The sequence below is a fragment of the Ciconia boyciana genome, chromosome 7 (genome assembly GCF_034638445.1).
Source record: "Ciconia boyciana chromosome 7, ASM3463844v1, whole genome shotgun sequence".
Taxonomy (NCBI): Eukaryota; Metazoa; Chordata; class Aves; order Ciconiiformes; family Ciconiidae; genus Ciconia; species Ciconia boyciana.
This window is the reverse complement of record NC_132940.1, coordinates 58,357,585-58,380,525: the sequence shown is the minus strand read 5'-3', so window position 1 is coordinate 58,380,525 and position 22,941 is coordinate 58,357,585. Positions and strand designations below refer to the sequence as shown.

The following is a 22,941-nucleotide window of genomic DNA, read 5'->3' as shown; positions in this document are numbered from 1 at the left end:
CCGCCTGAGGCGGCTCGGGAACGGAAGGCGTCCCCTAAGGCCCGGCCTTTTGAATCGTTATTCATTTAAAAAAAAAACAAAACACCGCATTTTCCCTGCAGCACTGCCTGCGGCCTGCAGCGCCAGCGCCGCTCCTTCCTCCATTACCACACGGCGGCCGCTCCTGCGGGGCCAGCGCAAGGCTGCCGGGCCACCTGCGCCTCAGGGCGGGCGGGACGCAGGGAGGGCGGGCGCCGGGCGCCGCAGACTCCCCTCAGCCACCGCCCCGGCCAGCAGCGGGGCGCGCGCAGCAGCCGGCCGCTCCCACTCCCGCTGGCCGCGGCGGGGGGGGAAGGCGGCGGCCGGCTGCTCTTCCCGGAGGGAACGCCCCGCTCGGCCGGCTGTGACACCCCCCCCCCCAGGCCGCGGCGTGGGCAGACCCACCGCGCGCCGCGGGGGGAGGAGGGGCGGGGCGGTGCCGGAGCGGCCCCCACCCCGCGGGGGGCGGGCGGAGGGGGAGGGGGAGCCCGCCAGCGCTCCCCCCCGTGGTGACAGTTTCTAGAAGCACGTCCCGGCGTCCTTTGCGCTCGCAACATGGAGGAGCTGACGGTGGAAGTGCGCGGCTCTAACGGGGCCTTCTACAAGGTACCGGCGCGGGGAGGGTGTGGCGGCGGGGCTGGCGCGGCGGGGGCAGCGCGGGGGCGGCAGCCCGGCGGTTTCCGCGCCCGGCCGGAGGCGGGTGGCCGCTGGCGGCCGTGGGGGGAGCCCCTGCGCCGGGCCGCGGAGGAGGGGAAGGTGAGGGGAAGGGCGTTGGGGGAAGGTGTCTGGGTGTGGTGGGGGCGGTGGTGGAGGGGCTGCGGCGGGGAGGGGGTGTTGGGGGCTGGCGTGAGGGGAGGGGGGCCGGGGGGCGGTGGGGATGGAGCGGGGCGGCGGTGGCTTGGGAAGGTGGTGACGAGGCGGGCTGATAAGGGCTGCTCTCAAGGGAGGTTGGTGTGTCGGAAAGGGAGAGCGCTGGGAGGGCCGGGGGGAGCAGATGCGCAGCGCGGGGATTTGCTTAGTCTTCATTTTGGAAAGGGTGGGTGGGCGTGGTGGGGGGTATTTTTGGAAGAAGTAGGGGCTTCGGGTGGGATGGGGTGAACTGAGCCGCAAATAATAATAATGTTAAAATATTTTAAATGATTCTTTAGAGATTTCGAGTTTATTTATGACATCAGAAAGCTTCCTTCACCATCACCCTCCCTGGAATGTCAGGATGTTACAGGATCAATGCAAAATACCCTCAGCTGTTGCCCGTCAGTCATTTTCCCCTAAGCCTGGCTTCAGATGTTTGAGAATCCCAGCGCTTTTTATGGCAAGAGCTTTCTGTCTTCCTTTCCAGGAGGGCTGATTCCAGCCAGTATTGTGAGCACGCAGTGTAGCTGCGTTCTGGGAGTATTTAATCTCAGGACTCTCTTTAGCTGTTGTGCCTAACCACATAAACTGTGCGGTATTGCACATGCAGTATTACACTGGGAGGTGTGGGGGTGTCCTTTTTTTTTTTTTTCTGAATTTCCTGTGTGCAGCTGCGGATTTGGCTTGGAAGTCATGTGGTAATTGTACAGTATGTAAAGGCAGTTGGTGTTTAAAGGATTGTAACCAGCTGACTTCAGGAGTTAGTTTTTTCAACTGGCTGTCTATTAAAAGAGACAAATAGGAGATACTCTTATGAGGAAAGAATGTAATGGGGTAAACTATATCCCCTTGCTAGGTAAGCGTCTTAAATTTTTACCAAAATCAGTAGATAATGAATTTTGTAAATCAGATACATTTTAGTTGGACTTGAAATACCACACAGAAACCCACATCAGAATCATTTGCATTTAGAACAGGATACTCCTAAATAGAATTGATTTTTTTTTTTTTTAATTTTCCCCTGTCCATTAGGAAGCCCAGAACTTGGAGGCATTCTTCTTGGCTTCCTATTTTCTACCTTGTGATTTTGGACAAATGTATAAACCATGGATTAGTTGTTTCTTCTGCTTAAGAGGAATGTGAGACTAATGGGAGTATTAGGAGGTGTGCTGAATTCTTGGACTGAAGGGATCTGTGTACACAGAATTTATTACAATAAGCCTGATTTAAAATCTTCAGCAATGTCGTCTCCTCCTAAGTCAGTGAGAATTGTCAGGCTTGGATTAGCACCATCATGTGTTTTAGCCCTGTGAACAGTGACTAACAAAAGCAGAAGTTTTACTTAAAAATGGTGTTAATGGCTTTCACATCAGTGAAATGGGGATTAAGTCCGGTGATGGCATCTTCATGCTGGATGAAGTCAGGTTGGAGTGATTGGACCCATAGCAACCAAAAGCCCAACTCGGAATAATCCACTGTTAATGTGGAGGGGACAAAAACCACAGAGCCCCCCAAAAAAACAAAACCGCGTAAACCAAACTGAAACACAATTTCAAAAGATTATTCTCGTGAGCTAAACGCAGTGAAATGTGTGTGTCAGTGACTCCATTTTGTGAGTCTTACTGTTAAGGTAAGCAGAGGTTATGCATGCATTTTGGAGCTAAGTAACACTACTAGTAACTTTCTGTTTAAAGTTTCTGAAGCAAAGGAGGGAGGTGTGTCAGTCTCATTTAGAAATTATCCTATTTTGGACACTGATGGTATTGACAATAGCATTTGTAAGATAATGGGAATAGGCTCATCTTGTCTAAGCCCTGAGTCACTGTATAGGAGGTGGCAAAAATTTTCTGAAGAGAAAACCAGAATTTGTAAGTTGGGATGAAATTTGAGATTTGCCCTCAGAACAGTCTGAATTCAGATTCATTAGCACAGCGTACCTCCTGGTAAATGAGATGAGAAGGATCCTGCTATGCCAACAGAGATAAAACCCAAAATTATTATGTAAACAATTACATGACAGATTTTTTTAATGAGTTGTTAATATCTGCCACTTAGATGTAGTAGAACAAATGTAGTGATTAAATCTGTTGGAGCATTATAGTGGGGTTTTCAGTAGTTATTAGAGATATGGCCATGGTAAATTATATTCTTTACAGGTTCTTTTGTTCCTCTAATAACTGTTCTTCATTTTAGTAAAATTCAGTTTTAACAGGGAATTATTTGTATGTGTATTTATATGTATAAACTATGGTTGCTATGAATTAGTACGGGAAATTATGTTCTTTATTAAACTACATTAAAAGTCAGTATGTTTTTTGTGATGCATAAATCAATGGACAGTAACTGTGATTATGGTAGACACCCCAAGATAAAACTTTATTTATGCTCTGTCCTGTACAAAAATATTATTATCTAAATGTAACCTTTTATTTCTAAATCTCCAAACTAATTTATGCTTTTTTTCCCTTTTGCTGTAAATAAGTAATAGAATCTGGAGAACAGGACAGCATTTATTTTGTATTTTATGCCAGGTTCTCAACCAGTATACAGCAGAGCCAATGTTTAGCCACTCCCTGCGGCTCAGAAGACTTTGCATATATCATAATACTGAGCACCCATTGTCTTTAGGGAACAGATGGCACTGATGGGGCTCAAAGTGGTCATGGTCTTCTGAAAAAAGATTAGGTTTGTGTTGTGGAACAGGGAGGAGAATGGACAGGGTTGATGAACCCTACTAGTTAAGGGTTTGCATATATTAGAGATGTGGTGAGGACTTCCTGAGAGAACAGTTGATGCTTTCTAGGCGAGTGCTAGATTGCAGGTTAGTTTTTATCTTTGGGACATTAGAGTAGACTTTATGTGAAATGGCCAAAAATATCTGGATTTCTTTGGGCTCTAAGTGGGTTTGAGAGAATGAAAGTTGAATACTCCCAGCCTCATCTTGGCCTGACTGCAGTGTTTTCAGGATGATGATTCTCTGTTATTAAGATCGTTAAGTAATTCACAGAATTACAGATGGTTGAGGCTGGCAGAGACTGTGGGAGGTCATCTGGTACACACCCCTGCTCAAGCAGGGCCAACTAAGCCAGTTGCACAGGACCATGTCCAGATGGCTTTTGAATTTCTCTGTGGATGGAGACTCTACAACCTCCCTGGGCAACCTGTGCCTGTGCTCAGTCACCCTCACAGTAAAAAAAAAAAAAGTGTTTCCTGATGTTCATATAGAAACTCCCATGTTTCAGTTCGTGCCCATTGCCTCTGGTCCTGCCAGTTGTGAAGGATGTCTGCACAGCTTTTGGCAAGAACAGGACAAAAGCTTCTGTTTTATCCAGTATCTCCCTTGGCCTGTGTATGCTCACTTGTATGCAAACTAGAGCCCTGGTTCTGCACGTTATTCATGAGTTCAGATGTCAACTTACATGAAATAGGTTGGTCCTTACAATAAAATGAGACCAAGGTATGTAAATTGAACACCAGATAACTTCCTCTACATGAATCCTGCAGTGGCATCTGAATAACTCTAAAAGATCCATTGCGTTCTTCATTGTAAGGACTTATATGTGCTGAAAAACCGACTCTGGTGCGTTACATGCCCTTGCACTCTTTCTGTTCTAGAGTAGTAGCTGTTAGATTATGCAAGGGCATGAAATAGATAAGAATGTGAATTAGAATGAAACTCAACCTTTAACTTACAGGTTCTAAAGTGCTTCCTTCTTGGTGTGTTCCTCCTTCAAGAGGTGCATTTGTTCTGGTAACAGGACCAGAAGCGCTAGTAGCAGGAGTTGGCATGCACCTCAAGGTAGAGACTAGCCAAAATATTGTTAAGGGAAAAAATGATGAAAGAGTAGTACACAGCATTTCTCCACATGTACAATGTCAAAGCATGATGAGCAATTCTGTGTGAGAAAAAGTTTATGCATCAATAAAAAAATATAATGGCTTTCTAATTTTTCTTACAGTTTTTAATTAGTGGCTTTGAAAACAACTCAGAGTTCTTCTGAATGGTTTTTAGCTTCATGGTTATTAAAATAGGAAACTGTCATTAAGAGTATAGCTTACACAGCTGTTTGTACCCAGTTACTACACCAGGAAACATGGTAACTGGAGTGACTTTTTTTTTTCTTTAAAGATCTCAACTGTCTTATAACGGTCAGCATTTATTTATTATATCTAGCCTCAATGGGTGGGAAATTTCAGACATTCTAAAGTTGTTACCAATCTCTGGAAAGTTGTGTAGACTGGTGCAAGAAGTATCTGTAGTCATTATTGCTGTTGACGAGCCATTTGCTTGGCCCTTTTGGGCTGATAAAAGGGAGGTGCCACAGGCAGTGATTATTGATTGCTGATGTACGTAATCAGTGAAGGGTGTCTTTCAGAAGTTTTGCCCTTTGGGAATATGCATATGAAGAAAGAAGTCACTTGGACTTTCATGAATAAGCCTAAACCAGGGGATTCAGTGCTGAAGTTCTTGCATAACTGTCGTAAGGACCCTTGAATTTACATCTGATGATTATGATTGTGAATGGAACTAAGCAGTAATGTCATAGATTAAACTGTGGTTGCTAAAATTTATGTAATTGTTCAGGGTCTTTCTTGCCTGATACCTGCTTGTAATGCTTGTGTTTTGTGGCAAGCTAGATCTGCTTTTGTTTATTAATTCCTTGTATAAGCAGGTGCAGCTAATAACTTCTAATGAAAATAATACTTTATGAAGTTCAGTCTTTTTTGTCCAGTGATTTGATTATTTACAAGTTTCCTGTGTTTGCTTTGATTTTTCTTTTGTATTTCCTGGGGCGCCAGCATGGGATACTTCCCTTAGTAATAATTATTTCATGTATTTGTTCCATGAAACAGTTGTGTATGAATGTTAGTTAAAAATACTAATGGTTCTTGCTTCTGAAAGGAGTGAAAGGATTGGTAATTGGATATAGGCTTCTTGACCTTTATGTCACTGATTCAGAAACAGTCCATGGTACCAGATGCCAAAGCGTTTACTGTTTGAAATTTGCTCAGCAGCGGGTAAGGTGATCTTATTATAGTTTTTAGTCTGCAGGTATGTGTGACTCAAAAGCCAACACAGTGGTTATCCCTGGAAAGAATGTTTGCAGCTAAACTAACAGCACCTCATTTTTAGATTGGACTATCCTTCTTGGGGGTCAGATGAACTTAAAGAAGGGTGAAGAGGGAACTTGGATTACATCTGCCTGTTACACAGATTTTGTGACTTTGTCTGGAATAGGATTTTTAAAAAAAAAAAAAAGGTGTGTGTATATATACAGACACATACAGTTCACTGTAAGGGCACTTCAGTAAGTCCTGATCCGTTTATGTTATCAGCAGATCTTAATCCTAAATCCATGGGCAAAACCCAGGTAAAAGGGAAAGAGTGTGTGTGTTATGAGATGAAGAAGTCTCAACTGTAGTGATTTTGGTGGCAAATGATCTGTTCATCGTTTCCTGTCCTTTTGTTCATACTTAACATGGTGTGGCCCTGTGTTAGATTTGCTGGATCTCTGATCCCAAACCTAGGCAAGACTCCTAGCGATATTACCAACTCATTTTACAGGTGCTAATGTTGGGAGCCTGGCTTGTGCCAAGTGAGTGGCAGAGACAGGTCTGTACCAAAGTGCCTGGGGAGCCAGCACGACATTAATAGCCTGTAGTACAGTATAGTCTCCTGTCTGCCTCGTGAGCTGCGCTGCAGCAAGCAGGGCATACATGGGCTTCCAGAGATCCAGCTCACAGCATAAACTGAATGACTGACACTCGTATCTGGACAGGCTGAATCAGAGGTCTGGCAAGATGAAGTCACATCAATTTTTCTTCCCTTCCTGCCCTCCACAGTTTTGTATGTGGTGTAAAACGCACAAATGTTATGTGTAAGCTTACTTGCTGATAATACAATTCATCACTCTGTGGTTTTGATGCCAGTATATCTATTGATGATGTGTTTGGTGGTCTCTTGTTAGCTCTGCCTCATCACCTCTGCTTGGAATGAGGATACGTGGAATGATGTGTAAGGAGCATAGAACACTTCAAACTTGGATATTGGCATTATGTATCTTAGGCAACACTGCTAAATTAAATATCAGTAATGGAGTACCTTGTTCATTTGAGCAAAAGTTAAGATGATGCATCATTACTTAATTTAGTAGAAAATGTTTTTGGTACAGTATCAGACATGACTAGTGCAAGCTTAGAGTACAAATCTATTTATGTAGGTTACCTCACTGATAAAGAACTCCTTCAAAATTCCTAGTTGAAAACCAGGGTATTTACTTTTATGTTCATCATGCCCTTTCTGAAGAAATCCTTGTGAATTTATAGGACTTAATATTATAACTTTTAATGTAAAAAAAAAATCTGCTTTGTATTGCAAATACATTAATGTCAGAGGTTTTTTTAAAACCTTTTTTTAAAAAAAAATCTCTAGCCTCTTGGAATACTTCTTGAAAAATTACACTGAATCGCATCCTGATATGCATGAAATCTATTTCTCTGTTTTTATCTTGGAGTTGTAAGTGACAGCTGATAATGCTTATAGTAAAGGTCAGGGTTGTAGGTAGGGAAGTAGTATGCAGGAATTTATACTTTCAACAAATGTTTAGATTATACTTTTGGCATGTTTCTTGGTAATAATGGAACAATTTCTTATAAGACTTATTTGAAACCTATATTGAATTCTGATTATTTCTAGTTGTATTACAAATGAATCATACAATCTATGATATCTCATCGCCTGCTGTGCTTCAGTTACTGTAAAGGTGGTTTCTTCCCCACAGCTATAGAGAAATTGATAATAGTAGGAAGAATTGTACTTGGCATTTTTTACTTTTATGTTACTCCTTCACTATTAGTCTTGTGTTTGTACAATTAGACTCTGATCAGACTTTTTTCAGGCCTCACAACAATATAATTAAATAATTATGTAATTTTATTTAATGTTTTACATACATCCGTTTGTGACCTGAAGTGCATACGTGATAAATATTGTATTTGATTTTGAGTGTTTCTCATGTAAATACTGTGGAGTGAAAGAGTTTGAGAATGCCATTCAGATAATTTCAAGCAAGTTACTGCATACATGTCTGCTAGCCATGAGTCTGCAATATATTCTTGTATGGGAAGAACAGTGTGCATGCTTTGAACTGAAAGACTTCCTTGTGCAAAGGAGTTCCTGAAACCCACATGGTGTTGTAAAATGTACAGATTCTTTATTGGAATTTGTACTTCAGGTTTTATTAAAAGGTGTTCAGTGTTTCTGTTTATGCAGCTGATGTTTGTGCAGTGTCAGCTGTTAGTCTGCTGCTAGTTGTATCTCTGCATTACTGTTCCACTTCAGCTTTCCCATTCTTCAGCAGGATGTTAGCTTGAAAATCAGTTGTGAATATTAAACCTGTTTGTACCATTACACAGAAGGCCAGACTTTACCTAGTAAAGGACTAATTGTTGGAAATCCTGGAAGTTCAATGCAGTTGGCATTCCCTTTTTCCAGTTATTTTGTCTTATTAATGAAAACTACAGCTAGTCAGTGGATTCAGGATTTTCTAAACTCTGGAGAGCATTATGTTCTGAAAGTTTTTCAGGTGTTTTATGGTACCTGGTTTTGAATCTGTCTTGATTCTGAAGTTCTGGTTTTTAACAAAGGAAAGATAACTTAATTCAGATCTGCAGAATAAATTTTTAGCTACTATAGGCTGACCTTAGAAATGAAATACATATTCCCTCCCCCCCCCCCCCCCATGTTGAGCACTGTGAGAGCATGTAATAACATAAATTAAGATATAAGGTTCAGCTATGAAATAAAGCAGCATAATGAGGCAAAGACTAATACTGAATCACAGACTCTTGGAATGCAGATAAATGGCTGTCCATAGTAGGGAGTTAAATCTCTTCCTGTAAATACTGCTTTCTGTTGATAAGTTGTCATTCGGCAGAATGTTGGACTGCATGAACTCAGTGTGCAGTGCTGTGACTTGGGTGTTTCGTCCCCAGATAGAGTTTGAAGGAATTGTAGTAGAACAACTCTTATTTTCTGTGCCCTATGCCATGTTAATTCATCCCCATGTTGGGGCGTGTTTAAAGGGGACACTGGTAGCATAAATTTAGTCAAAGTTCTGCTTTACCTCTGTTGTTAGCCAACACATGCTTCAGGCAGTAAAATTTTGTATGCTCTTTGCATCAGACATAACTTCAGTATTCCTGTCCAGTTTACCTGTCCAGAAACTTGCTTGAAACTGAAAGTCCCTGGTTACAGGTGTATTTTATTGCCAACTGTTTCAGTTGCTTACCTTTCAAAGAAAGAGACTTGCCTTCCTTCCCTTGCAGTGGCAGGACGGCCTTTGAAAGGGTTTATTTTATTAGGAGCACACTAGGTGGTTCAATGAGGTGATTTCTGGTGACCTGCTTTGTTCAGGATTATCAGTATGCTTTCTGCTAGAACCAGTCTTCTGTGTTGCTGGCAGATGGTTTTGAGTGAAGCTCAGAGAGCAGAAAAGCAGGTTTTGAGCAAATGCCTTCACAGCATTGCCCAAGTACGAGTTCAGGTAAAAGGAGATTTTTTTTATGTAGGCCCTTTGCAACCAGCTGTCAGTATGGGCTCCTTTACTGTCTGTCGTTATATTGAGGGATCTCCTGTGTCAACATTTGTCTTTCCTTGAGCTGACACATAATACCTCTGTGGGCTAGTTGCTCCTTGCACAGTTGAAATGTCCTTCGTCCTCAGTTGGCGGTTTCTTAAGTGGATATAATCCATTCAGCAGATTTCCTGGAACTTCTCTTAACATAGCTATGCAACTCTTACTCCTTTAAAACTGCAGGTTCCCCCTTGATGTCCTGTGCTTGGGCAAATATCAGGCTATAGCAAAAGCAGTAGTTTGAAAGATCTTTCTTGCTCCTTATCTGCTTTTTTTGCAACATGCCTGCCTTCCTTAACCAAGAGATGTAGGAAGTTCATTTCTGTGTGGATACTTGAGTACAACTGTATCTTTCAGGTTGTTCTTTGTCTTTAGGTTTTTGACATAATCCGTGCCCCCTAAAGAAGCCCGTTGCTCTTCAAAAAAAAAAAAGAGGGCGAAGTGGGGTTTCCCCTCAATTGTTCCTGAGATCATAGTAATGTGACAGAAAAAATGTGGAATATTGTATTCTTTCTTTGGTTTCCTGTGAGGGTCCTACAGGTATTTGACCTTATGCAGTCCTCAATTTGGTCCTTGAAAGAGATACCATAACTAGCTCTATGGCAGCCTGTATTGCCAAGTTTTATCCAAACTTGCTGTCATACCATTCTGAAGGACAGTTGTTTGGTATTCTGTTTTGTGTTGAGAAGAACACCTATAAAGCAAATAGTGCTATGCACAGCTATTTGTCATTGTATTGTGAGTTGCACTAATTGCCCTGGGTCTATAAAACGGTTGTGCACACCTGTAGATAAAATAATAAACTCTGATAGTAAGTTTTCAGTTGTAAACGTGCTGGTCTGATTTGAGCAGTCATTTGAAACAATCCATGTGCAATGTATTTCTTAGAATAGACAACTGAGAATATCAGCAACCTCATGCGAACAGTGGGATTGTGTCTTAGAACTTTTCTGAATTGGAACCATGGTATTAGTGGTGATCTGCTCTTTGGCTTAGTTTCAGGCTATATTGAAATTGCTGCCTTGTTTTGATTTCATGTGCATTCTTACAACAAAAATGTTTTTGTTTTAGGGATTTATCAAAGATGTTCACGAGGACTCACTCACGGTTGTATTTGAAAACAAGTAAGTATTTTATTAAAAAAATAATTTGAGTATTAGGTTGTTTTGGTTTTGTGGTTTTGGTGGTGTTTTTTTGTTTGGTTGCTTTGACATTAAGAGGAAGTAGATTTCATTAGAAAGGTATAATTCTAGAAGTACAGGCTCACTATTCTGTTCAGTCTCCATGAATTACTTTCTTGAATCCCTGTATCAGAATTTGGCTCATCAGTTACACAGTCCTTTACTTTTTTTGGATCTTTAGTGATGCCCACAGATGTGATAGCCAAACTTAATTAAAGTATAATCAGTGGCAGAGGGCTGATGCTCTTATACTAAAGCAGAAAAAGATGGAAAATACTGAAGTACTTCTATTAAACAATTCTCTATATGTCTAATCTGAGGAATGCTGATCAGTGTTCTCGACCAGAGAAAAATAGATAGAAGTATCCTGATGGTGATTGATTTTTCTTTTTAACTATTAAGAAAATAAATATATGTACACATCCAGTCTGAAGACCCAATTTTTTTTTAGTGGAAGAGAGTGCAAATCTGTAAGCAAATGTGGAGAAAGAATTACCCATGAGGCCCTCTTCATTTAATGTATAACCATGGCAGTGCTACTAGGGACTTGTAGTGGCAAGTTGAAGATAATCCATGGGATGGTAAAGTACAAATGAATACCTGTTGTTCAGCGTTCAGACTGATAACACCATGGATTACCTGGGAGATTCCAGGGCCAATTTAAGATATTCTGGGAGCTACATCCTTTTTCCCTTCCAGTTGCTAGGTGGAGATCCTAAAAATGTGTCAGCTTTTGATGTGAAAATTGTTATTAAACTCTGCCAGACCAACCTGTAGATTAGTCTTTGAGCATTTCTTCAAGAAAGATTGCTGGGTAGTAAAGGCAGTACTAGGGAGCGTGCAAGTGTGTGATTATAAACAGTATTTTATAATCCTGAGTATATAATCCTAGGGTGTGCATGTGTATATGTATGTGTGCACATGTATGTGTGTATACGTATATACCTGTGTATAAAAACACATCGGGGGGGGGGGATTAGTCCTGAAGTTTACCCTGCAAAGTCCAGTCTTTGTTTCTTTCTAACCTGTGTTTTCTAGGCCTTCTTTTATGAAAAATAGTTAGAAGATGAGGTGGCAACCATAGTTTGTACTAACACTTAGTGAGGTGGTTATGGAAGTTGTTACTGTCTCCTAGGTTTTCATACACGCACACCCCCCTCACCCCCCCAATAACCCACAAAAAGAAAAATCAAATTGGATCCTTCATCCTATCCATGGTCTGAGGAGATGTGACAAATCTTCAGTTTCATATTCAACATCCATATTACTTTTCTTTAAGGTAGGAGGCTCTTTGCCTTCAAAGCATTTACTTTAATGTCAGAAACCAAGCTAAAGGAAGTGCCTGTGGTTCACAGCAGGGGTCTCATTGTTGGCAAACACATTTCTAGTGTTCAGTATCCATGTGTTTTACAGAAAGTCTGGTGGCAGCAGCCATGTCCCAAAAAGGATGGGCTACAACATATGTCAAGAGTTTTCTTGACTAAAAATAGGTCTAATCAGGAGGTGTGCATACAGTTTTAGTCAAATTATTCTGTGATGTACATCTGATAAATTATTACCCTTTTTACTGAGGTAAGTTCATAAGGGCTTTAGTAGAACCAAAGTTGGCTAGAGTGTCCTGTCCTGAATGCATCATTCTGTTGTGATAGTGATCAGCACTAACGAAGTAAACACGTCTACTCCGCTGAAGGCAGTCTAAATTGTCAGTTTGCATTTTCTGCTATTGTTAACCAGTCTTTATCTACAGCTATTGTAAGGTTCCCAAAGTTGGTGTACTAGCACAGACTGCTAATCATGATTTTGTGGCCATAGCACTAATTAATCTCTGGGCAGATATCCTTGATTCTTTTAAGAGACATTTTTTGGAGGTAAGGAGGCAGAGAATGAATGTAGAAGCTTCAGGAACTGGGAACTTTTATTACTGTATGACAGAAAATTGGATCTTGAGGTGCAATTTCATATAGGCTCATTGGAGTTTGAAGCAACCATATTGAAAGAAAGACTTCTCTGCCATAAGAAGTAAGCACCTCCCTTCTTTGTAATTTCTGCCAGATATTTGGGATAATCTTTCTGACTATTAGGTGTCAGTTCTGTCAGATCCTCTTAGTAGGTAATTTGTTAGCCAGTCACAAATAATTTCTTAAAACGTCTGGTTTTGCATTTCACCAGTGAGATGCTCCAATTTTGGACTTTTTGCCATCAAAACTTTGCCTCCTCATATTCTGAGAACTGAGCCTTCTGTGCAATTCTCCACTGTTTTATTAAAAAATAACAAAACATCTTGCAGCCAATAGGGTAAGTTGTCATTGGCCCATCCGCTTCTAGTGGATAGGGTTCCTTTGGATGATTAGAGATGGAACCAAAACTCGCCTACTGCAACTTCAAGCGGATTTTATTGAACATACAAGGTCTCTTCAATCATAGCATCTCATTATCAGCAGTTTATAACTTTCTGTAAGCTCCCAATTGCTAGATTCTTTAACTACAATGCACAGTTGAAATTCTCAAGAGAACTTTAAGCACCTCATTTGAGTTTGCAACATTTTTGATCCTGTTGTTCAGTTATGATTATTATGCTCACACTGTTTCTAAACTGAAATTTTATATACCCTGTAATTTAGGGAATGCGTTTTGTCTTCAAGTCTTAGTATTTGCCTTTGCATTTCTGAGAGCGATAACTTCACAAAGGTGGGGAGGAGAAGGAAAAACCCACACCCTGAGTTTAGTGACCATTATAGTTGCAATAAAGGCAATTGAATTGCAAGTGATTTTTGCCAGTCCCCTTCACCATTTCTCAGAAATAGAATGAGATTTAAATAACATTTTATGGCCAAAATACCTTCCAACTTAAACAAAAGCTATCTGTAATCTTCATGAGTTTTTCTTGTGTTTCAAAGTTCCACTATAGTTAAAAGAAAAATAAAGTGTATAATAATGGCTAGAGCAAAACTATATGGATACCTCACATCTTTACTAAGTGAGGTACTTGAACGTAAGCTGTCTTTTCAGAGAAAACATAAATGTATCTATCTTGTAGAAAGTTGCAGAAGTGCTCTTTGCTCTTAATGCTGAGACTTGTTCCACTAACTTAGGCTGCTCTGTCTGCATGTATTAGAAATAAGCAAAACAAATTACTTGCAGTAATCCTTACTGTTACAAGTTGGTTCTGGATCCTGTCTGTACCTGATGTGAACTTTGATTAAGATGGGCATAAATGGTGGACATTGGAATGCTTTGACAGATACTGTCAAAGTCTCTCAGATATTCTAAGTTAATAAGGTTTTTGGGGGGTGTTTTCTCCCCTGTTTTTATTTCAACCTGTGTAGAATCTTCAGTTGAGTTTCTGAAAAAAGTGAGGAACAGCTGATGGTATTCTATGACAGAGTAGAAGGAAAAGGAATTTCAGGAGAACGCAGAGGATGTGAATTGCTCCAGTAGTCTTCCTAAAATGCACCTAAAATATACACTTCTAAAGTAAAATGTTTTGTAGAACCAGCTACAGTAAAACAAATAGCCTTTCTGTACAAGAAGGTAAAATTTTAATTTTATATGCCTAGTAATAATTGGTATTGATAAACAGATATAAAGGTCCGTTTTGAATTGAATCTGCTTGCCAGACGTTTATTGGGAAGTGTTAACAAGTTTGTAGGTAGAAATGTAAAGTTTTGTTAACGAGCAGAGTATTTTCCTGGAATACTTAAAACATTGATGGTAAGCAGTTGAAATGTTAAGTATGAGGTGAAGAAATGGATGAACCCCATGGTGGACTGCAAAGATAAGCTTACATCTGTATGAAGGCTTTATGGCTTGAACAGTGGAAATGTAAGTACATCATCTAATAATCTTTTCACTGGGCTTTTATGAACACCATTTAGTGAAGCCAGTGAAGTTAAATTTTTCAGTTAATTTAAAAATTGTTCTGTCATTAAATATCTTCCCAGATATTACTTTTATCTTGACAGGATTATTTTGTTCCTTTACTTATAAGGTTTGCTTTCTAACAATGAAGAAACAGACCTGATTATATGGAAAGAGTGAGTTTTAACTAAACTCCGAGTTCTAAAAATAAAACTAAGAAAAAACAGGAAAATTGTGGAAATAACGTGTAATGTCTCTTCAACTTTCAGTTGGCAACCAGAGCGCCAGGTACCCTTTAATGAAGTGAGATTACCACCACCCCCTGATATCAAGAAAGAAATTAGTGAAGGAGATGAAGTGGAGGTGAGTTTATCCTAACGAATGCCCTGATACATAACTGATTGTCTGTTCAAGGCAGTGATGGTGATAGTAAGTACATTACCAAAGTGAAAATTTGAAATGGAGCATGTCTCTTTGTCCTGGTTTCATCTGGGATAGAGTTAGTTTTCTTCCTAGTAGCTGGTATAGTGCTGTGTTTTGGATTTAGTATGAGAATAATATTGATAACACACTGATGTTTCAGTTGTTGCTAAGTAATGTTTACACTAGTCAAGGACTTTTCAGCTTCCCATGCTCTGCCGGGTGCACAGCCAAGACAGTTGGCCCAAACTGGCCAAAGGGCTATTCCATATCATGTAACATCATGCTTAGTATATAAACTGGGGGGAGTTGGCTGGGGGGTAGAGATGGCTGCTCAGGGACTGGCTGGGAATCGGTTGGCAGGTGGTGAGTGGTTGTATCACTTGTGTTTGGTGTGTGTCGTCCCGTCGTCCCCCCCCCCACCCCCGGGTTTTGTTCCTCTCTCACTCTCTTTTGTTTCCCTTTTCATTACAATTTAGTAGTAGTAGTACTATATTTTTTCCAATTATTAAACTGTTCTTATCTCAACCCATGAGTTCTCTTACTTTTGCTCCTCTAATTCTCTCCCCCATCCCACCGGGGTGGGGGGAAGGTGAGTGAGCAGCTGTGTGGTGCTTAATTGCATACTGAAGCTAAACCACAACACTCTAGTAATGGATTTATTAGGCTTTCAGTGAAACTGTGACGTTTCAGTTTTTTCACAGAACTACTAATGGAACTTTCTCAAAATCTAAAACTTAGATTACTTAAAACTAAACTTTTTAAACTTTTTAAAACTTTCTCTAAAAATAGCTGAGTGTTTCAGAATTAAAAACAAAACTAGGTAATTTTCATTTTTGATCTGTAATGTAACTTGGAAATGTTTTGATGTGAAGATGTAATAAAGCTCTTCTGATAACAAGAGTTTTAACCCAGATGAAATATCTGGTACAATTTGGTAGGAAATTGTGTGAATTATACTGTTTTACAGAGAAACAGTGTTAATTAGAAATGATGTATGAAACCGGGAAATTAAAAGGTGCATGTTCTGTTCCTAGCTAATTGTAGTATCTTTAGTAATTTAGTAATGAGTTTAACTTCTGCTTTTTCCTTTACTCATCCTTAAAATCAAAGTAGTGAGTTTCTTTAGGATACTTTTATAGTTTTGGGCTAGTAATCTAATAATATAGTATAGGTGCTGTTTTTTTCTGTTATTTTATTTGAACTACATGCTATTTGTTGGCTTTGTTAGAGGTTAAATGTAAAGGATTGTTTTCTGCCTCCTTGCTGTTGCAGAATTTCTTGTTTAGTCTGCATGCAAATGACTTTGGCCTGTCAGAAGTGTATAAGGAGTAAATGAAACTTACAGAAGATGAGGAAAATGAAAGTTTCAGAAGTCATCTGTTCTATATGTGATCTTGCATTAACTTGGTAGCATTTGTTAAATATGAAATATGTATTCATAGGATGACTTGGTTCACTTCAGTAGTCCTAGGTATATCAGGTAAGCCAAGGACAAAACAAAAATCTTAATTGTGGAGTTACTTCTATGTGTGAGCTTTCAGTGTGAAGACAATGTTTGAATTTAGTGAGGAACTGCCCCTGAATAAGCGTTGAGCCAAGGTTTTATCTTGCTTTAGAAATGTCTGTTGAATTGTCAGTAATGCGAGCAGATTTCGTTTGCATACAATACTTATAGTGCAAAATAATAAAAATTTGTGGAAGAAGCACATGACTGGATAGTTTATACAAAAATTACTTTTGTGTAGAATACTGTTCCATTTTAATGAAAATTAGAAAAGTTGTGATGTTCTTTCTTCATTATACACGCAGGCAAGTGAATTATTTCTGTATGTGGTTTCAGTGTTCCTTACTACTTTCATTTTCAGGTTTATTCTAGAGCAAACGACCAAGAACCTTGTGGCTGGTGGCTGGCAAAAGTTCGAATGATGAAAGGAGAGGTAAATTATTTTAAAAGCTACTGGTTTCATGCTGTTACGTTAAATACAGTAAATGTGAAAGGTCTTTGTGATGGAAGAAACTATGAATAAAGTACTACAAATAGAAGAACATGACAAAACAGAATTATAAGTTGAGATCACTTCGGAATGACCCATGCTGCGTTACACAGCTGAGGGTTGTGGTTTTATAGCTGAGCAAGTCACTTCCATTATAAGTAATTTAATTGCTTGGAGGACTCTATGCATGCATAAGATCAGGACTTCTAACAAACCTACTTTGTGCATTGAACTTGGTGCTAAAAATTAAGTGAAGCAGTATGCTTCACCTGTGGTTAAAGTCTGTTTAAACTCCATAAATTAAGCATCCTGTAGCTATCAATGTGTGTTGCTGTGGGTTCTTTTTTGTGTACGTATTTCTGCTGAGTGTAGTGGAAAGACACTGGTTGGTTTGCTTTTACATATGTCAAATTTGTATTTTACTGTAGACTGTTAGTTGCAGCTGCAAAGTAACTTGAGGGTTCAGACACTTAAGTGTATAGAGCTATGGCAGTGTCTGATAGTCTCATTAAAACTTCATTTTGTGAAACAACAAGATAATTTAACTTCGTAGTAGGAAGAGTCCTGTGTTTTGATGCTTCTACTGTGTTAGATTCCTAAACTAAAAGGGAACAGGGCTGAGGAAAAAAAAAATTGTCCAGTTTCTGATACTGTTTAAAAACTCAACAAATAGTAACTGCTGTTCAGCTCTGTAAGGGCAAAGTGGTAGTAAACAGTTATTGAAGGAAGATTCTGTGTCTTGATCCTTGTGGATGAACAGCTTGTTAAAACAAGAGAAAAGGAGACAAACTGATTTAAATGATAGATTTTGTCATTTGGGGCTAATCTGCTTCTCTTATATGTCACAAATTTGGAATTTTACTATCCGTTACCTTGCTATGCTGCTTATTTTAAAAAGTTGCAAAAGAAGAATTCTTAATTCTGAATTTAAATTCCATTTTATCCAATTCTTAATCTTCTAGTATTTTTGACAGGGGAAAAAAAATGATTTTTCATCCTCAGATGGCTGGTGTCTTTATACAGCATTGTCAAATTAGGTATTTTATGGAATTGCCCCCCCCCAAAAACCCTCAATTTTGGCTTTTTGTACAGTTGTTAACATAGTTCCTCATTCAATTTTTTTCCTCAAAGTAAATGTGAAATTCACAAACAACCCATGTATCTAATGATAGTTAGCTTTGTGATTGTTCTGATAATGAGAATTATCTTTAACTGTAGGAGTTAATTTTTTAAAGCATATAGTGGTAGTTCCCTTAAATTTAGTTGTCTGTTTATTGTTTATTTTTCATTATTATTACTTAACTTGTTTTGTGGTATGTTTCAAAGCAGTTTTATATGATTAGGATGATACCTGAGCTAAACTTGAAATTGGAAAATAGCATGTGGAAAAGTATGTCACAACCGTAGCGATTTACTTTTTCCTGATACTTCAGTAAATTTTGTGTTGACAAAAACAACAACCAGTTTTGAGGGAGGAAGAGGAGAAGGTACTGCTGCACTCCTAAATTGCATACAGGTGGAAGGGAAGATAGGAGGCAACTGCATCCCTAACACAAAGCCAGGCTTCGGGGATACTGTGCATACAAGCTTCTTTATACTTGCATGTGTTAGGTGGAAGTGTGGGAGTAGATTATTGGTAGCTGTTAAATCTTCTTAGTTCTCTTGCTTTCCTAAATTTGGGTAGTGTGTATCAAAAAGATTGAATTTCTATTTTCCTTTTGATCTTACATGATTCACAGGTAGTTTGCCCACTGAATCAGTGGATTTACCCTCCCCCCCCCGTTGCAGAGCAGATATTTCTGTGAAGAATGAGTTATATTTGCTTCTCTACTAGGTATTTTTTAGTATTAGAGCTCCAGTAAACATTGAATTTTGGAACTTGAACTGGACTAAAGTAGGTATTTGAAGAGGGATGGGCATGAGAAAAATCAATCAAAGACGCTTTTGTGGCAGACTGAAACTATGCTGATATGGTGCCCTGTCTTCACTGAGGTATCAAATGGGTGTTGAAATATGTCCAGGTTCATTTGTGTAGAATTGTAGCATTATATCAACTCAGATTTATGTTTTAGTCTATATATTCATATTTTATACTTTCTTGGCGATGCAGGTAACGTTACTAAGTCTTTGTTGTTCCTTACTGAAGTTACCATTAAAAAAAAAAAATTCTTCCATAGTTTTATGTCATTGAATATGCTGCTTGTGATGCCACTTACAATGAAATTGTCACTTACGAACGACTCCGACCTGTGAATCAAAATAAAACTGTCAAAAAGAACACCTTTTTCAAGTGCACAGTGGATGTTCCTGAAGATCTGAGAGATGCGTGAGTAGCTCTGCACACTTTAATAAGGCATTTACTGTATTTGGGGGGGGAGGGAAACCCACTTGGCTTATATTTTAGAGGCCAATTTACAAGTCTATGAAGAATCTTAAGGGTGGCTATGGCTGCAGTAGCTGGTTTAGAAACCACTGACTGGGATCCCTGCTGAGCTTTTGGGGTGGGGACGAAAAGTGAGTTCTGAGATGGGAGGTGTTCAAGTCTTGTTTTAGGCTTGTACAGGTGATGCACTCACAGTGGGCCTCTGGTACTGAGACTTGCCAAATAGCGGTGATGGCATACAGTTCATAGAGAAATAAGCTCTGGAACCATGTTAAGGTGAATGGGAATTTTCCAGTTTGAGTAGTCTTTGCCATAAACTACTCTGAAACATTCTTAGTTCTGGCCATGATATTACATGTTCTGTTTTGATGCAGCTTGTTGAAATAACAATCATTTTGTCTCCTTAGGTGTGCTAATGAAAATGCACATAAAGATTTCAAGAAAGCTGTGGGAGCATGTCGAATTTTTTATCATGCTGAAACTGCTCAACTAATAATACTGGTAAGTAATTATTTCTGTGTAAATGTTGCATGAATTTTCAGTATATTATTTATGGGGAGTATATAGCCAGCTGTATATTTATATGGAAAATGGTTTAATTTGTCAAGCTATGTAAATTGTGAGATATTTAATGTAAGTAGATGTGTTTAAATTTAATCTTTGGGGTAGGCCTTTTAGAGAAGCTACAAGTACTGCACTGCATGCAGCCTAATTTTAGGAGCAGCTTTTAGTCTCATTGTTTTTATGACTTTTGTCATCCACAACTGAGTGCCATTTCACTGATTCGTGCAGATGGCTCAAAGCTAACTATAGCTTACTCTGCTGTGGAGCAGTAGATTTCCCCCCATGCTGTATTACACTGTGCACTTTGAACTACAGCTGGATTTCCACACGAAGAACTGCGCCAGTTCAGCGTATCCATTAAGGAATTGTTCACTTAAATTCTTCTGTGATGGTTTTCTCTTACTACGTAGACTTTTCCCAGCATTAGTTCTGTTCTTCACAGTTCTGTTTACTTAATATTATCTACTAGAACCTCACTCTCCAGAATTGTGTTTTCCTTGCTTATTTCCTTAGCTCTGCCATTCAGACAGTAAGTGACAAGTATGTATATGGTAGAATTAAGTACAATTTGTTTGTCTGGGGAACATCAAGGTGAAAGACTTACTTTGTATATCCAGCAGCAAAATCTGTAGTGTAAATATGCTGTGAGTGAGAACAGAAAATTGGTGGGTTTGCAGAGGTGGTGCTGAATTTCTCATGCTTTGTTTTGAGGAACAATAATGTCCATGTACGTTCTAGAAATTTAGATCATGTTTTATGACTTAGTTTAAATAGGTTCCTGATTTATCCTTTAAATGTGGATTTGCTTAAAAAATGAAACTTCATGTTCCTTCTCTTTTGTAGTCTGCCAGTGAAGCAACAGTGAAGAGAGTGAATATACTCAGTGACATGCATTTGCGCAGCATTCGTACCAAACTTATGCTTATGTCAAGAAACGAAGAAGCTACAAAACACTTAGAAGTAAGCCATAGCTTGTAATTCTTGTTGCTTGAAACTGACTATGTAACTGTACATTACATTGAGTGCATGTGGATGAGTCTTACTTTATTTTCCCTTCAGTGCACAAAGCAGCTTGCTGCAGCATTTCATGAGGAATTTGTAGTCAGAGAAGATTTAATGGGACTTGCTATAGGAACACATGGCAGTAACATACAACAAGCCAGAAAGGTTCCAGGAGTTACTGCCATTGAACTTGAGGAGGATACTGGTACTTTCAGAATCTATGGAGAGGTAAGGGGGAAACTTTATATGAAACTCATGAGCATTTAGCTCTATATTTGCTTTTAGAGTGGTGAGAGCTGTACCCAGAACTAAGAACTGGAAATAGTTGAGTAGTTGTCTGTCTATATGCATGTTCACACTATGGCAGCTTGTACCACATGTATTTGAAATACGAGACTTCATTGCAGTGGTGACCTGCGTAAGATGTGTTCCGTCCTAATCAGTCCATGTCCTGATGCACAAATTCTATAACTGCACTGTACATCTCGGTCAACCTGAGAGAAGTATCATTTGCCGCTGTTTTACTTGATCACAGTTTTCTGTTGTTTGGTTGTTGTTTTTTCCTTCAGACTGTATATGCTGTTCTTGTTGGTTCTCCCCCTCCCCCCTTTCTAGTTCATGTGTGTTTTGCTGTGTTATGTCTGTTCCTGTGACCTAGGCAAATGTGTTAAAGCCTGTATCTGCTGCTTCTAACCCTTTTATTTTGGCAATTCAATGCTGGCTTTGGCAAAATAATACTCGTTTGCTCCAAGTTAATTCCATTTGTGTGACTCTTACCCTGATGTGCTTTAAATCTCAAGTGCCTTGAAATGTAGCTGGTCTTTGGACTAAAACAATGATCAATTCAGGAGGCAGAAGAGTAGTGACAAAGATGCCACTGTCACCAGGGCCCTGTCGGAACATTTCTTGAGGGTTTCTATCCCATGTTACCAACTCTACAGGTGCCACTAACACCTGAGTCCCTGGTGTTAACACTTCTAGAAGTCCTTGGTTGTCTACTGTTTCAGCAACCTGTGGTGTTGAATTATGCTCCATATATGTCAGGAGTAGAACCTGGTTGTGATCCAAGGGTCAGATGAAGTTGATAGTGCTGAGAGGAGGATGAACTTCTGTACTCTTCAGTATCTCTGAAGTTCTCTGTCCTTTCTTTGGAAACCTTAAACACTTCCAGGGTATCAGGGTGGCAACGGATCCTTCTTTGACCTAGTACTACCACTAAATCACATCTCACAGTTCATGAAGAAGAATCGGACAAGTTTAAATGCAGTAGAATGTCCAGTGTATTCCAGTTTCGATGTCTTTAACATGAATGATGTGGTGCTGAAACTTGTGGAAAGGTTATGACTGTCACCAGCCTCTTACAGTAGTGCACAGCAATGATTATAAATACCAGATGCCCCCTAAATAAAAATGCCTTTAGACACAGCCAGCCTTGTCCTTCCTAGAAGTGATAGCTGCTTCTAAAAAAGCCAGACAACCTAAATATTCCATGACGAGGGCTTCAGCATCTGGGTATACTTGTCTACTCTTTTTGCCTCTTTTCATCTGGAGTTGGCAAGCAGCCAGGCCCTAATGGCTGAATGCATGGGCAGACAATTTTAGGCTGTGAGGTGTGTGGAAGTAGTGATCCAGTGTCCTTGACGTTGTAGTCAGGGTCTGAGGGTGTCTCATAGCTAATGTTTTGCATACGAATAAGAGTTCAGTGTTGCTCAGGGCCAGAATCTTTGAGGGAAGGAACAAGGAGATAAATTTTGAAGTATATTGGAAAGCTATATGATTAGAAGGAAGCTAAACTGTATGGGATGCTGTTGATGCTTTTTCCTTCTCTGGTCAAGACCACTTTGATTCCAAGACCCTTCCCCTTCTGCCTGAACTGCTGCTTGTGATACCTGTTACGGAGACTACAGTACTGTGAACTTTAGAGTTTGGACAGTGAGTGGCTATCCCTACTTTTGAAATCTTGTGCTTCCTCAGGAGGGAGAGCCTTATCAGAAACAGAAAAGCTTCTCTTAGACCTTAATTACTGGCAA

General features: G+C 39.6%; 1 protein-coding gene across 4 annotated transcripts in view; it reads left to right on the top strand.

Moving 5' to 3' along the window:
• Positions 1-474: 474 nt before the first annotated feature.
• The window catches only part of FXR1 (FMR1 autosomal homolog 1), a 42,577-nt gene continuing 20,110 nt past the window's right edge, over positions 475-22,941 (top strand). The window contains exons 1-8 of one of the 4 annotated variants that reach the window (XM_072866822.1): positions 475-624; positions 10,578-10,630; positions 14,815-14,908; positions 16,834-16,905; positions 19,140-19,288; positions 19,753-19,846; positions 20,753-20,869; positions 20,969-21,139. In XM_072866822.1, coding sequence (XP_072722923.1) covers positions 574-624; positions 10,578-10,630; positions 14,815-14,908; positions 16,834-16,905; positions 19,140-19,288; positions 19,753-19,846; positions 20,753-20,869; positions 20,969-21,139 — 801 coding nt within the window. In that variant the 5' untranslated portion in view covers positions 475-573. Of the gene's footprint in view, positions 625-755; positions 775-10,577; positions 10,631-14,814; positions 14,909-16,833; positions 16,906-19,139; positions 19,289-19,752; positions 19,847-20,752; positions 20,870-20,968; positions 21,140-22,941 lie in introns of those variants that run through there. The other 3 variants (XM_072866821.1, XM_072866823.1, XM_072866825.1) reach the window with 3 other exon arrangements.